Below are 14,775 nucleotides of genomic sequence, written 5' to 3'. Positions count from 1 at the left end.
AGGCGAGAATCCCCCAGCACAGGCGCCTCAGACGGCTCACTTTATGAATGACAACTATCAGACACATAAATGAGTTGTACACCAACATCTCAACTTTTACCGGAAAAAAAACAGCCACAATATGACCACAATAATTGAAATAGGAGTTTGGGAGTTTTACGTGTCTTTGTATTTCCATGAAAACATGGACATGCTTGATAGATTTCCTTTCAATCGTCATGAAAAATAACTGAGAAAGAATATGCTATTAGAATTGGTAAGCTAGGCTTTAACAACAACTTAATGTATAGTTTGTCATTGTGATGAGCAACACGGACACCGGAGCCCAGCATACTATGGAAGTTTTTCTGTGGCATCAGAGTTTGAATACGAATTTCTAATATCGAATTTTTACAGCATCAAAATCAGACTTTGAATTTGAAAAACCAACAGTGTGAAAAAAAATTCAGTGGAAAAAAATTAAATTAAAAAAAATTCAGTGGAAAAAGAACCAGACTCAACATCCGGGTAAACAGGGAGAAGCAATCAATCCCTGTCTCAATTCATCAGATCAGCTCAATAGATATTGAGCAGTGGCGGCTGCTGACTTTTAAAACAGGGGAAGCCCATATTACGCGTTCAGGGTTGTAGTGGCTCGTGCCATCCCAAAGCAGAAGATAGCAAAGTTAAAAAGAATTAGTTATAACATAGCTGTGTCTAGTATGACAAGTATACCCAGCAAATACACAGAAAGAAGGTATAAACTTTGAAAATTCACACAGCAAGGCCAAAATCAAGTATGATGGAATCTAAGGCCTGTAAATGGCTGGATCTGTGGCTGGATCAGAATCTGTGGAGCATTTTTCCCTGTCATAATGAATACTTAGAGTTTGATGGTGGTGGTAAGTATTCTTAAAAAAGGTAACATTTGTGAATGGGCAGCATGAATTCTGGAAAGAAACAACTAAGGTGCTGTATTTTCTAACCTTCGTTTTAAAAAAAAAACTTGGTGCACACAGCCCCGTTTTAAAAAAAAAAACACGTCTACATTGATACGCTATCAAGAGCTATTAAATTACGCCAAGCCTGTCGGTGGCAGTGTTAGAACAATGAGAATTCCACACAAGCCAATCAGAAGCCTAATAGAGAACCGCTGACAGGAAGAACTTCCGGATCCTTTTCAAGAAGAAAATATGGCGCCAGGCTCATGTGTGTGGACTGATAGCGAGACTGAGCTACTTTTACATGTTGCGCTGGACTATAAAACTGCTAAAGCCGTGAAAAATGTCTTTATTGTTCAATACATTGTATGACTGTAATTTTCAAAATCACACAAGCGAGTATAGCTCTCAAAAACAGAAATCCTGCTAGCACCTCCATGCTTGCCAGATAAACAATGAATGGCGTTATCACGCTAGCATCCTGCCAATATGGCGGATAGGGGCGGGGCTCTGTACTATGACGATAACTCCGCATTCCATTCTGAAAACTCCGTTTTCGTCTCTTTCAACCAGTTTACACACAAACGCTAAACGGAGTTTTTAAAAAATCTCCACTTTTGCCGGAGTTTTTTTTTAGCTTCGTTTTCGGAGGAAAAAACTCCGTTTGTGTATAAACGAAAGGCACAAACGAAGGGAGAGGTCTTCGTTTTTCAAAATACCCGGATATGTGTAAACAGCACCTAAAAGTATTACAGCACTTCACAGACAACCAGCCTCTTTCGTATCTGCTTTGGGACTGAAGTTCCAGCGTGCTTCTCTCCGCTTATAAATTCGGCTGCCACAAGATCTCTCATGATGGACCAACACTAACTCCAATCATCAGGACACAGCCCCTCATATTGACACGCCGACGTCTAATCTACCCCCAGAGACGCCGAGCAGCCTTGGAAGTGATGAGTTTTTGTCGATTTAGCCAATGATGACCTAGAATTGTAGAAAAAAACTTGACTCTCCCGCCCCCTCCTGAAGCCGGGCAGCCCTCGGCTTGGAAGCCTGGCTGTTAGTGGCGGCTTCATAACATGATTTCCTCAGTGAACGGCGGCCATTTCAGAACAAATCACTTCATTAAGCTACAGGACAACATGTTGTAGTTATGAAAGTAAACGCAGTATTGGGCATATCTTGTGTTTTGTGAATAACTGTTTTATCGTCAATTTAACATTGAAGTTGTAACAATTTCGCTAGAGAATGGGAGAGGCTGTCCGGCTTCCCGTGTTGTCTCTGAATAGCCGCGGCTGATATTGAGTAATATTTATTACTCAATTTTATCAACACAAATGGCAAATAAAGTAAACTCACTCACTGAAGCACCATCACCCGCGTTGGTGGACATGGCTGATCTGTCCAATGTGGCGCAACTTGATTGGCTGCCGTTGGATGAATTGAGACAGGGATCGATTGCTTCTCCCTGTTTACCCGGATGTTGAGTCTGGTTCTTTTTCCACTGAATTTTTTGAAGTTGTATTTTTTTCCACTGAATTTTTTTTCTCCACTGTTGTTTTTTCAAATTCAAAGTCTGATTTTGATGCTGTAAAAATTCGATATTAGAAATTCGTATTCAAACTCTGATGGCACAGAAAAACTTCCATACCCAGCTAAAAGGCCCCTGAAGCGGTGAATACTGTGTTCATCAAGTCTTGCTCAGGCACATTTCAAACTGTGACGCAGTAGGTTTATCAGGGAAAGCTGTGACCTGCTCGGTACAACTTGTATCGGGTGTGGCTCGTGTGCGCGCGCGCTCACGCACCTGCAGTAATGAGGATCTCATAACGATGAATCATCCCACCGACATTCCCACAGGCACGAATCGTGCGTGGACAGTATTCTTTTTGTATTCACTTCAGATGTTGTGACTACGGAACTGTAAACTGTGTAGAAGGTTTATCCTTAAAAAAATGAACTTTTTGACCTGTTTGTTATGGAGTTGCCTAAAACATAAAACCTGTCCTTGTGATATCGCATTGAAATAAAGTGAACTGTGTAAAAGTCCGTTTTTCACTCCTTTCTGGAGCATTGCAGTATTTCTATATCTATATTATTACACGAAGATGTGAAAACTAACCCATAAAGGCTCTTTCTTTAGCCCCCCTCCCCCCTCCTTTACTTCACTTCCTGTGGATTGTCATTAATCTTAAATGTTAAACTACCAGCAGAACTGAAATCAGCCCCAACTGTGAGCACTTTTAAATCCAGGTTAAAAACATTTCTCTTTCGGTGTGCTTATGGTCTAGTTCCTTTAAATAATTTTAAAGCATAATGGTGAATACTCTTAATTTTTATATTTTCCCCTCTTCTTTGATTGCTTTTAACTGTGTGTTTTAATTTTATTCTATTCAAATTGCTTGTTTTTATGCTGCTTTATGCCGTTCTCTTGTGTTTATGTAAAGCACATTGAGTTGCCTGTGGTATGAAATGCGCTGTATAAACAAAGATGCCTTGCCTTGCCTTGCCTTAAATAATGGTTTAAATGTGGTGACTGTATCATCCAACAGCCTTTTCTCCTTCCTCAACCAATCAGGTATGGAGGGCATCCATCCTGTAAGGAGGGTCTGTGGAACAGTGCGAACCCCACCCGAGCAGAACATGCCAGACTGGTGTCTAACGGAGGCACAGAATTTGTTTTTGTCAAGTCTTGCATTCCAGGCTCTGCAAAAACACGTTGAGAAGCAGAACACGAACGTTTGCTCACGCACGGAAACCGACACACGACTGCCATCACAGCCAAGAGTGGGTCTGATTCAGCCCGCCGGTCAGAAGTGACTCAGGCTGGTGGAGATCTCGCTGGATGATTTCTCAGAATTAAGCTATGGAATACAATAAAATATGTGAAAGTCTTTTTTTTCTTGTATGAAGACTAAATTCTTTTTCTTTTAAATAAGATTTTCATGGTTTCTCTTTCTCCGTCACTAGCTGCAACCAGATACGGTCAAACTTGAACCCCACATTTTTCTCCAGAAACCAAATAACCCTTCGACAAAAGTCAGATGTGGAGTTTGAAGTGACGTAAACTCCACTCGGTGCACACATTTACCCCGAGACTCAAGACGGTGCGAGTGCGTCTGTGGATGTGAGCTCAAAAGCAAGAAATTGTTAAATCCAGATTTAGGCCTTTATGCCTTTCATCTCCAGTGTAAATTAAGCAGATGCTTCCTCTTGTGTTTGTTGTTGTGTATCGTCCACCTGGCCCTTATTCTGAGTTTCTGTCTGAATTCTCAGAGTTTTTATCCCAGTTAGTGCTGAGTACAGATAAAGTCATTGTAATGGGTGACTTGAATATTCATGTAGATGTTGAAAATGACAGCCTGAATATGAACTTTAATTCTATTTTGGACTCTATTGGATTTTCTCAGAGTGTTCACAGACCGACTCACTGCCTTAATCACACCCTTGATCTTGTGCTGACTTATGGCATTGAGAGTGAACAGTTAACAGTGTTCCCTCATAACCCTGTCTTATCTGACCATTTTCTGATAACCTTTGAGTTTACATTACTTGACTATACAGTTTCTGAGAAGAAATTTACGTATAGAAGGTGTTTATCAGAGGATGCTGTAACCAGATTTAAAGAATTAATTCCATCATCCTTTTCTTCACTGCCATGTGCAGATATGACAGAGGACGACTACCTAAACTTTACTCCAGCAGCACTTGACTCTCTTGTTGACAGCACTATAGTTTCAATGCGTACAGCACTGGACAATGTTGCCCCTCTGAAAAGGAAGGTAATCAGTCAGAAGAGGTTGGCTCCTTGGTATAATTCACAGCTGCGTGCTTTAAAGCAGACTGCAAGAAAGCTGGAGAGACAGTGGCGTTCCTCTAATTTAGAAGAGTCTCAGTTAGTCTGGAAAGATTCCTTTAACTCTCAGCAGTGATGATTTCATGAGCTTCTTTATTAATAAAATTGTTTCTATCAGAGAGAAGATTGATGGAGTCCTTCCCACTATTATCAGTGATGTATCATCAAGTACAGCAGCTTTAGAAGTATCTTTAGAACCTGATTTGTATTTAGATGGCTTCTGCCCAGTTGATCTCTCTGAACTAACAACAGCAATAGTCTCTTCTAAACCATCAACTTGTGTTTTAGACCCAATCCCAACCAGACTGTTCAAGGAGGTTTTCCCATTAATTGACACTTCCATATTGGATTTGATCAATCTGTCTTTGTTGACAGGATATGTACCTCAGACTTTTAAGGTTGCTGTAATTAAACCTTTACTTAAAAAACCTACTCTTGATTCAGAAGTGTTGGCTCATTATAGACCTATATACAATCTCCCTTTTATGTCTAAAGTTCTTGAAAAAATAGTTGCAGCTCAGCTTTGTGATCATTTCCACAGAAATAATCTGTTTGAAGAGTTTCAGTCAGTATTCAGAGTGCATCATAGCACAGAAACTGCACTGCTGAAAGTTACCAATGATCTCCTCTTAGCCTCTGATAGCGGACTTGTGTCTGTGCTTGTCCTGTTGGATCTCAGTGCTGCATTTGATACGGTCGATCACAGTATCTTATTACAGAGACTTGAACATGTTATTGGGATTAAAGGAACTGCATTAGGCTGGTTTAAGTCATATTTATCTGATAGATTTCAGTTTGTTCTTGTAAATGAAGAATCTTCCTCACACACCAGAGTAAGTCATGGAGTTCCCCAGGGTTCTGTGCTTGGACCGATTCTTTTTACTTTATACATGCTTCCATTAGGTAACATTATTAGACAGCATGGCATAAATTTCCATTGCTATGCTGATGATACTCAGCTGTACTTATCTATAAAACCAGATGAACCCAATAGGTTGGTCAGACTACAAGCATGTCTTAAAGACATAAAGACCTGGATGACTCAGAACTGTCTGCTTCTAAATTCAGACAAACTGAAGTCATTATCTTTGGACCTGAGCGGTTCAGGGAGAAATTGTCTAGCTATATAGTTACTCTAGATGGTATTTCCTTGGCTTCTAGTTCTACAGTGAGGAACCTTGGAGTTATTTTTGACCAGAACTTATCATTTGACTCGCATATAAAACAGGTTTCTAGGACTGCCTTCTTTCACCGTCGTAATATTGTTAAAATCAGGAACATCTTGTCTCAGAGTGATGCAGAAAAACTAATTCATGCATTTGTTACTTCAACATTAGACTACTGTAATTCTTTATTATTGGGCTGTCCCACATATTCTCTGAAAAGCCTCCAGTTGATCCAAAATGCTGCAGCCAGAGTTCTGATGAGAACTAACAGGAGAGATCATATTTCTCCAGTTTTAGCTTCTCTTCCTTGGCTCCCTGTTAAATTCAGAATAGAATTTAAGATTCTTCTCCTTACATATAAAGCTCTTAATGACCGAGCTCCATCATATCTTAAAGATCTCATTGTAAGATATTTTCCTAACAGAGCACTTCATTCCCAAACTGCAGGTTTACTTGAGGTTCCCAGAGTTTCTAAAAGTAGAATGGGAGGCAGAGCCTTCAGTTATCAGGCCCCTCTCTTGTGGAATAAGCTGCCAGTAAATGTCCGGGAAGCAGACACCCTTTCCACTTTTAAGACCAGGCTTAAAACTTTCCTTTTTGATAAAGCTTATAGTTAGGGATGGCTCAGGTGGTCCTGAAACATCCCATAGTTAAGCTGCTATAGGCCTAGACTGCTGGGGGCCTCATCTGTCACACCTTTCCTCACTTTACTCTCTTTATGTATATGTGACATTATTGTGGTCATTAACTCGTGTTTCTCTGTTCCAACAGATATCCTTTGAATGGTGTTACAGTGCCGCCGCGGCCCCCTCCCCCCCTTTCTGTCTTCTCAAACCCCAGCTGGTCGAGGCGGATGGCCACCCTTCCTGAGTCTGGTTCTGCCAGAGGTTTCTTCCTGTTAAAAGGGAGTCGTTTCTCTCCACAGTCGCCTCAGGCACGCTCAGGACGGGAGATTGGACCGAAAAAACAAAAAGTTTTCAGTGCAATCTGTTGGTTTTCTTAGCTAGGAAATTGTTTTTGAATTGGCTCTATATGAACGAATTGGATTATTTTATGAATTATGATTATTATTAATTAATTGAATTCTAATTGGCTTGAATTGGACTTACTATCTAAGTGCCTTGAGATGACATTTGTTGTATTTGGCGCTATATAAATAAAAATTAATTGAATTGAATTGAGATGCGAGTCTACATGTGGGAAGAACTGGGTGCCAACTGGTGTCTGACTCCATGAAGTGGTGATCACCAAAAAAAAAGCCTAATCCAGCTGAAAAGGCAACGTCTGATCCATTTATTCATCTTATCATCAATACACATGTACAAGTGTAAAAAAAAAAAAAAACGAAAAAAAAAACCTTTCCTCAGAGTTGTTCACTCCGTCACAAAAGAAGAAGAAGAATGGTGTAAAACATTTTCACATGTAGAGCGATTACACATAACAGCAGGAAAAAGCATGACGATACTGGACCAGACCTTTGAATATAAAAATAAACAGCTTTTCAGACAATTCTACCAGCCGGTTTGGGACCCATTTCCATCTTTGTTTTAAATGAACAGGTGTTGCCAACTTGAAAACTCCAGTTTCATGAAACACGAAACAGATCTGCACGAGTCAGCTTTAAAGATGGCCGAAAATTCTTTTCACCAAACGGTCAATTTGGCTTTCTGACGCAGCGCTGCGGATACATTCCCGGAGACAGAAGGCCGTTTAGTCTGTCAGTCAGTCTGTGTGTGTGTGAGCAGAGGCTGGTTCACAACGTGCACGCAGCTCGTGTGTCCACCCCGCGTCCTGTATGGACCAACGTGCCACTCCCTCTGCCACCTCTTCTTATTCACTGCTTTGCTTTCTTTAGGATGGTGCCTACTGCAGAGATGACCGTGGTCTTGGTGCCGCTGGCTGTGGTCGTCACGGAGACGACGGCTGGAAGGGTTGCCGTGGTAGTGATGAGAGTGGGCTGGGCCAGTGTTACGGGGATGGCAGAGTCCCATTTGCTTTTCCTCTTCTGGGCATCTGCTGGCAGAGGAGGAGACGATGAGGTGAGCTCACGGATATCACGATACCGAATACAGTGGTGCTGCCTTCTTTGGTTAGAAAAATCTATCAGCTATAACAACAACAAAAAGGCACTGAACGGCAAGCTGGTACACATGGAAGTAACAATGTAAAAGGCTCTTTGTGGCATTTCTGATTTCTAGTAGTAATATGCAGCTTTTTATCTGGGAGCCATATATATGGAGCCAACCCTGCCCATCCCTAAACCTGCATTAACAGAAAAAATTTGATTTTGCGGGTGGATTTAATAGATTACCCAAGCGGCAATAGATTCATGTGGACTTCTGCCTCTGTTCTTTTTTTTTTTTTTTTTTTAAGTATTTTTTGGGGGCTTTTTATGCCTTTATTGGATAAGACAGTGGAGAGAGACAGGAAGCAGGGGGCAGGGAGAGGGGGAACAACATGCAGCAAAGGGCCGTCCGATGCGGGACTCGAACCAACTGCAGTGAGGACTATAGCCTCTGTACATGGGGCGCCTGCTCAACCCACTACGCCACGGACCACCCCCTCTATGTCCTTTTAAAATGTATCAACAAGCCATTTAAACTCCAATAAATCGAAGGATGAACCCTCACATCATCAGAACAGCCTAAAACATGTACAAGCAGCCCATTTCTGGACTGTCACTACACAAGCACGCTGATAAACATGGTTTCCCACAAGCTTTAAACTCACGCTGGGTAGTACCTGACACCAGGTAGAAACACTACTGAGGGTTCTCCAGCAATACCACTGACATGCAGGTGGCGGTAACAAAATATTCAGGAATGCAGCAGCAAAGGAAAGAAGATTCATATAAATTATTCGGAATTTTAATACCAAGCTGGCTTTGTTCAACAACTTAAACAAAGCCGCCACGTTTACATGACAGACTTGTTCCGTATTGGAAGTGGAGCTCGTGAGTTACGCTCTCTGAACTGCTGGCGAGGCCGGCAGTGGAGGACAAACATGTTAACGCCAAACGGGCCCGCGAGGTGACCACGTCTGAATGTAGCCGACGTTTCAGCCGCTCGGGCGCGACCTTTCACCTGTGGCGGTGGTGGAGGTGGTGTTGCTGGTGGTGGAGGCTGCTGTGCTGGAGGGGTTGGAGCCCTTCTTAGTTCCTGTGACAAACTCGATCTGAGGAACACAAAAACATGTGGAAAACATCAGTTTAAGTTCAATGTTCTGGCCACTGGTTTGAAGCTGCTGCTTATGATGGCAGCATGAAACATCCCAATTCACCTGCTTCTCCAATGTCAGCTTTTACAGAACATCTGGCTCTTTAAGACTATTTGGCTTCTACTGAAGGGGTTTGTTTTTACATGAAAACCCAGAGTGGGCCTGACTGAGCTGTCTGGCTGCGCAGGGATGCGTCTGCACTGCGGTTATGAAAGCTGAACTTGGCAGAGCTGACTCCCGTGCTTCTGAGGAAGAGCATGGAGCAGAAATGAAGAGCAGCTGGTGGAGACTTGCCCCCTGACGCAGAGCAGCACATGCTAATCCACTTCTCTTTGTCGTTATCCTCACCTTGGTTCGCTCCTTCTTGGCTTTCTCCAGTTTGTCCATCTCCACTTTCTGGGCTTTGGCTGGAAGAATAACATGCAATTATGAGAGCTGATCTGTCATCACAACAGACGTGTGAGGACAAAACAAACAGGCTTACCCAGAGCCTCATAGTAAGAGTCCTCCGACCAGCCATGAGGATCAAACATATCTTTTGGGTAGTTGGTTCCCAGCTCGTCTATACCACAGAACTGAATGAGCTTCTCGTAAATACTGAAAGAAAAGCAATAAACCGCCTGATGAGACACCGACACACGTGCAGAAAATCTTTATTTAGCTGTTCTTGGTTGGTGTTATGATAAAAAAGAAATAAGTACCAGGTGTCATGTGCGTGCGTGCGTTGCTTTGCTTGCATACCTTGGGTTTCTAAATTCCTTTTTTTTCTGGATGTGGCTGTTTGTGTCAAAGTCTCCATGGAGCTTCCTCTCATACAGTTTGTGGATCTTCTCCTGTCAGAGAAAAACAGACAAATCAGTGAGGAGGATGAAAAGAAATGGACGCAATGCTCTGCTTTGACTTGGCTTCCACCGCTTTTCTGCACTCATCAGGATGTAAAGTAAATGTTATCAAATGGATGAAACTTATATATTTGATCAGCTCCGACCGGTTAAGGGTCAGCAGCGTGAACGGGGCTATTGTTGGAGACATTTCTGATACCTGAGAAACATTTGACGACCAGGTTTAACTTAGCCACAGAGAGCTGGCACACGGAGTGATGCATGGAACAAGATGGGAGGAAGGAATGCCGCTTAAAAAGGAGAAATCCTTTAAGTTCGGATCATTTCCTCCACAACACATGTAGAGCTAATTCCTAAATATTAACACCAGTTCATTTATTGGCACGATGACATGGTCCAAACCATCAAAAATAACCATCTTAACTCTGATGTGTTTTAAAAGCTAAAAGACTGTGATACAACTGGTAATTAAATCTTTAACCAAGCAGGAAAGCTTACTGCCACACAATGGCATTAAAAGTCAAGGCACGTCTCAGCGGCTTCCTGCGTTAAAATGGCCCCGTCGGAAACTGGAAACGCTCAGCGATAGTTGCTCTAATCCCACAGTAAGGACATGATCGTGGAAAAGACTTGGATACGGTTAATAACATGGATACATTCTAGCAACTGTTCTTTGATGGGGGTTGAAATTCCACTGGATTGTGAAAACCTGATATTTTGCTAAATCCAATTAAATCCCATTCTGATGAGCTCCTGCTGCTGAGACCCGAGGGCAGGCTAATCAAGGTTGTTCTGTAGAAGGTGAATCATTGCTTGTTCCTCTGACAGATGGAGGAGTGTCAGCCCTCGGGGGAAGCTGCTGAGCGCTACATTTACCCACTCAGCTGTGTGTCCTGACCTGTCTTAGCGCCTCACCGCAAAACCTCAGAGAAGTAAAGAGCACCAAAAGCGCAGCAGAAAGGCCCAACCGGAGCAGTGGTGCTGATACTGAGCTGACCGGGGTGACACTGTGCGAGGCTGTAATTACAGGGGGAAGCCTCAGAATTTAGATTGCCACCAAAATGTATTTCTAACCCTGCAGGGAGCTGAAACTGCTAAGCTATTCATTTAGCTTCGACAGCAGCTTATTTTCAGTGCACCGACATCCACAGACCGTAAGGATGAGGTAGTTTCAACTCCTGACATTTCAAACTTAAGTCTTGATCATATGTTCCTCAATCGAAGAACTTATACATATCCCTTTAGAAGCCAATAACAAGACTCCTTCTTTTAATAGGATGACTTTAGCGCCTGAAAGTGTTTATGCACCACATCTACGAGCCTCTGAAACAGCAGAGAGAACTGTGGCAAGTACGGAGCAAAGGGTGGGCTTCATGTAAAATGTATGTGGCTGTATAAGTGCTGCAGGGGGCGGGTGGGTACCTGTAGTTGGCTGGAGCAGCGCCCGTGAGGCTCGGGAGGGATCCGGATCTCATCAGGTGACATGTTCCTCACCTTTTCAGAGAACAGAGCTGGCAAGACAGAAGCACAAACATGAGCCCTCACACCATTCCACCTCAACAGCTTTTCCTCTTTGCTCTGCGTGTTTCCACATGCAGAAGCATGAACTAAAAAGAAAAACAGTGCGATACCAAGGTAAAAGCAACAGGAGGAACAAATCAAACAGATGGAGAACAGATGGGGAGGGATTGAGGGGGGGGGGGGGTGGGTTTGGATATTCACTTAATGTGTGTTAAACTGGGAAATTCCTCTGCATCCCCGTCTGAGGATGAATTGTATGGCAGCAGGTTTTATGTGGTAACATGGTTCTGAGGAGCGCACATCCCAGCTCGGGTGTGGCTGTTGCTGGGGCTTGCATGAGGAAGGGAGGCTCCCTTCCCTCCTTTTGGACCTGTCCCTTGTTTTTCTTCCCTTGCTCGACTCGTCTCCCTCGGCTTTCACTGACTGCAGGCCAGGCATTCTTCAGTGTCACTCCTATATCTCAATAAGACGGATCGTCTTTGCCTTCACGCGGGGTTGTCAATCATGCCGTGAACTAAGCGCAGCGAGACGTCGACAGGCGAGCAAATTTCCGAACGCAGGGACTCCCGCCTGCCGACATTCTGCGAAGAACGCAGACGGGTTAAAACTTGACCCGACACGAGAAGCGCTGACTCGGCCATGTCGAACACACAGACTTACTAAACATCAGGGGAAAATTCCACCAGCACATAAGCCCTTCAATTATCTCAACAACTTTCACTTGAAACAACAATTTGCAATATTAGCTAAAAAAACCAAAAACGCCCACCAAGTAACTCTAAATTGCTGTCTGTGTGAATATGTGACCATATTCACACGCTACCAGGTTCATCAGTCTGTTTACTGCTTATTTTGTTGAAATAACTGACAAAAAAGAAAAGACACAAGATAGTTCAAAGATGTTGTTGCTGATCAGGCTCAGTACAGGCATGTCATGCCGTCTGTCCACACATAGATGGCTGTCAGTGCAACGTCTTCAGCCACCCCTCGTTTCTTTAGAACCTGCCAAGTTAAAAAAAGGTTCCAATGAACATCAAAGTCAATATTTGGTTCTTCAACACAGTCTGAACCCTCTGAGACAAACATTTGTCTCATATCTTTAAGTAGTCTTTAGGAAACTTTCTCCGGGCTTCTTGAAGGACATGGGAATCAACTAGTTGGTTCAAAAATACTATTTTATGTCCATCCAACTGAGTTCTCTTCGGTATTTAGCAGATACGACAAAGAAACTGGAATAAAATGAGTGATAAAAATGCAATTTTAAATCATCTGTTGGTTCATCCCTTGAGTTTGGTGGCCTTATTTATTTATTTTTTTCCCCATACTCGAATGATTCATGGGTCAGTGTTAAGAGGCTTAACGAACAAAAACACATTCTTCTGAAAATGCTCAGGTACAAGGACTGAAACGGGTGAAAAAGCAGCCAATGTCCAATGAAAAACTTTCAAAGAGCTTCGGAAAACCTCCCCATTGCTCAAAAGCACTCTGAGAGATTACAGGCACGTCTGACTGCTTGGGGGCTCAACGCTTTTGCACAGTTCGGTAAATATCGTCCTCCATAGTGAAGCGGTGCCTCGACCTGCCGATACGTTCATGTGCAGACGGGGCACCGCTGTACTCAGACACAAACTGACATGCAAACACAATGTGGGGGAAGTTCAGAGGAGCAGCACCTCCCTTTCTCATTGTGCTTATTAGCTGATAAGCAAACCCAGGTTAACCTCACCACCAGGACGGGGGGCTGCTTTTGCCCACACTTATGCAGGTTCATGCAGATTTGTTTGGAAATGAGAATCGTTAATCGATGTAAAGATAAATTAACATCAGCGCTCCTGTGCAGCCTGCATCATAAAGCAGGTAGATAATGTAGCCTCCAACGACAAAGAAGAGAAAGGAAAAACTAGATACAACAAGTCTGATGACTCAGAGGCATGAGGTGGTAGCTCGGTGCTTCATTAAGCTCTAACAGACACAGACTTGCACGGTCCGACAGACTCATAGCTTGCTAATCTACAACCTGAGATTTCCCTGATAACGTTGTATCCTTGTTGAACAAGCTCTGATTAAACATCAGAATACACTCTGTAAACGCAGTGTGACAGTGGAAGTATTATTATATCACAGTATATGTAACAAATATCCCCGTTTACAATTCAGCTCAGCGTAGGAGGCATCGGCACAGTCAGGAGGACTAGAACAGTGACAGAGAAAGATTAGATTCTTTTTTTAAATTACCATCTGCCTTCCCAAAAAAGCACACAGAGAGTCTCAATCTGTGCCCTGAGGGTCTTTTTGGACAGGCGGACAATGTGAATCCCTTCAGTCAACAGACAAAGAGCAGCGTTCAGCTGGCTGATGGGAGGCTTTCTGCCAGACACACTGTGACATTTACTGAGAGGCAACACGGAGGAGCTGAGCTCCACTGCAGGAATGTCAAGAGTCCAAACCCAGGCTATGACTCACACTCCGACACCAAGGCACACTGACGGGGCTCATTTTCAAAACCAAAAATTGATGTGCTGCGTTTCACTTTCCTCTGCTTTTCAGGGCTGCAACAAACATAAAGAAAAGAAACGGTGAGAACAAAAACCTGCAGGCGAAAGCCATAAAATTCTGCCCTGCTATAAACTGCATCCAGGATAGTCCGAATGAACAAGCTGCACAAAGGAAAGTTTAGGACAAACAGAACGCTGAACTAAACGCCACTCCCTGCATAACTCATATCCTGTCTGATCTGACACTTGCATGCACACCTGTACAGGTAAGTTTACTCACTGACCACTGCCAGGTACACAATTATTACCAATCTGTCAGACAACAAAGTATCTCCAATACAAGCCAAGTCTGGTAAGTGATTCACACCTTTACTGTGCCAACACCCAGCAAACATGATGAAGTCATGAAGTCTTTAAAGGGATAGTTCGCCTCTTTGACATGAAGCTGTATGACATCCCATACTAGCAATATCATTTATGACCATTTGCTTACCCCCCGCTGCGTTCTGTGAGCAGAGTTCCGGCCTCGTTTTGGCGTTGACGAAGGTAGTCCGGCTAGTTGGCTGGGGCCACAAAAATAAAGCGCCTTGCTTCTCAAAACAATATGCGTTCAAAAGAGTAATACATTTGCATCACAAAATCGTTCTCCAGGAAAAAGTCAGACCTCACAATCGCTTGGCCCTATTTTCTCTCCCTTCGTATCACTGCGTGCTGCCGCCTGCCGACAGCCGTGCCTGTTACGGTGTTTGCTGCTCGGAA

At 43.2% G+C, this 14,775-nt stretch overlaps 1 protein-coding gene across 2 annotated transcripts in view; it reads right to left on the bottom strand.

Moving 5' to 3' along the window:
* Positions 1–7,212: 7,212 nt before the first annotated feature.
* sap30bp (SAP30 binding protein) overlaps positions 7,213–14,775 on the bottom strand; it is a 22,656-nt gene continuing 15,093 nt past the window's right edge. The window contains exons 5-10 of one of the 2 annotated variants that reach the window (XM_075457717.1): positions 11,423–11,511; positions 9,900–9,991; positions 9,643–9,755; positions 9,507–9,565; positions 9,026–9,116; positions 7,213–7,958 (exon numbers count right to left, since the gene is read on the bottom strand). In XM_075457717.1, the coding sequence (XP_075313832.1) occupies positions 7,777–7,958; positions 9,026–9,116; positions 9,507–9,565; positions 9,643–9,755; positions 9,900–9,991; positions 11,423–11,511 (626 nt within the window). In that variant the 3' untranslated portion in view covers positions 7,213–7,776. The remainder of the gene's footprint in view (positions 7,959–9,025; positions 9,117–9,506; positions 9,566–9,642; positions 9,756–9,899; positions 9,992–11,422; positions 11,512–14,775) is intronic. The other variant, XM_075457718.1, reaches the window with a different exon arrangement.

Source organism: Odontesthes bonariensis, chromosome 23 (genome assembly GCF_027942865.1).
Source record: "Odontesthes bonariensis isolate fOdoBon6 chromosome 23, fOdoBon6.hap1, whole genome shotgun sequence".
Classification (NCBI taxonomy): domain Eukaryota; kingdom Metazoa; phylum Chordata; class Actinopteri; order Atheriniformes; family Atherinopsidae; genus Odontesthes; species Odontesthes bonariensis.
This window is presented reverse-complemented; position numbering and strand designations above follow the sequence as displayed.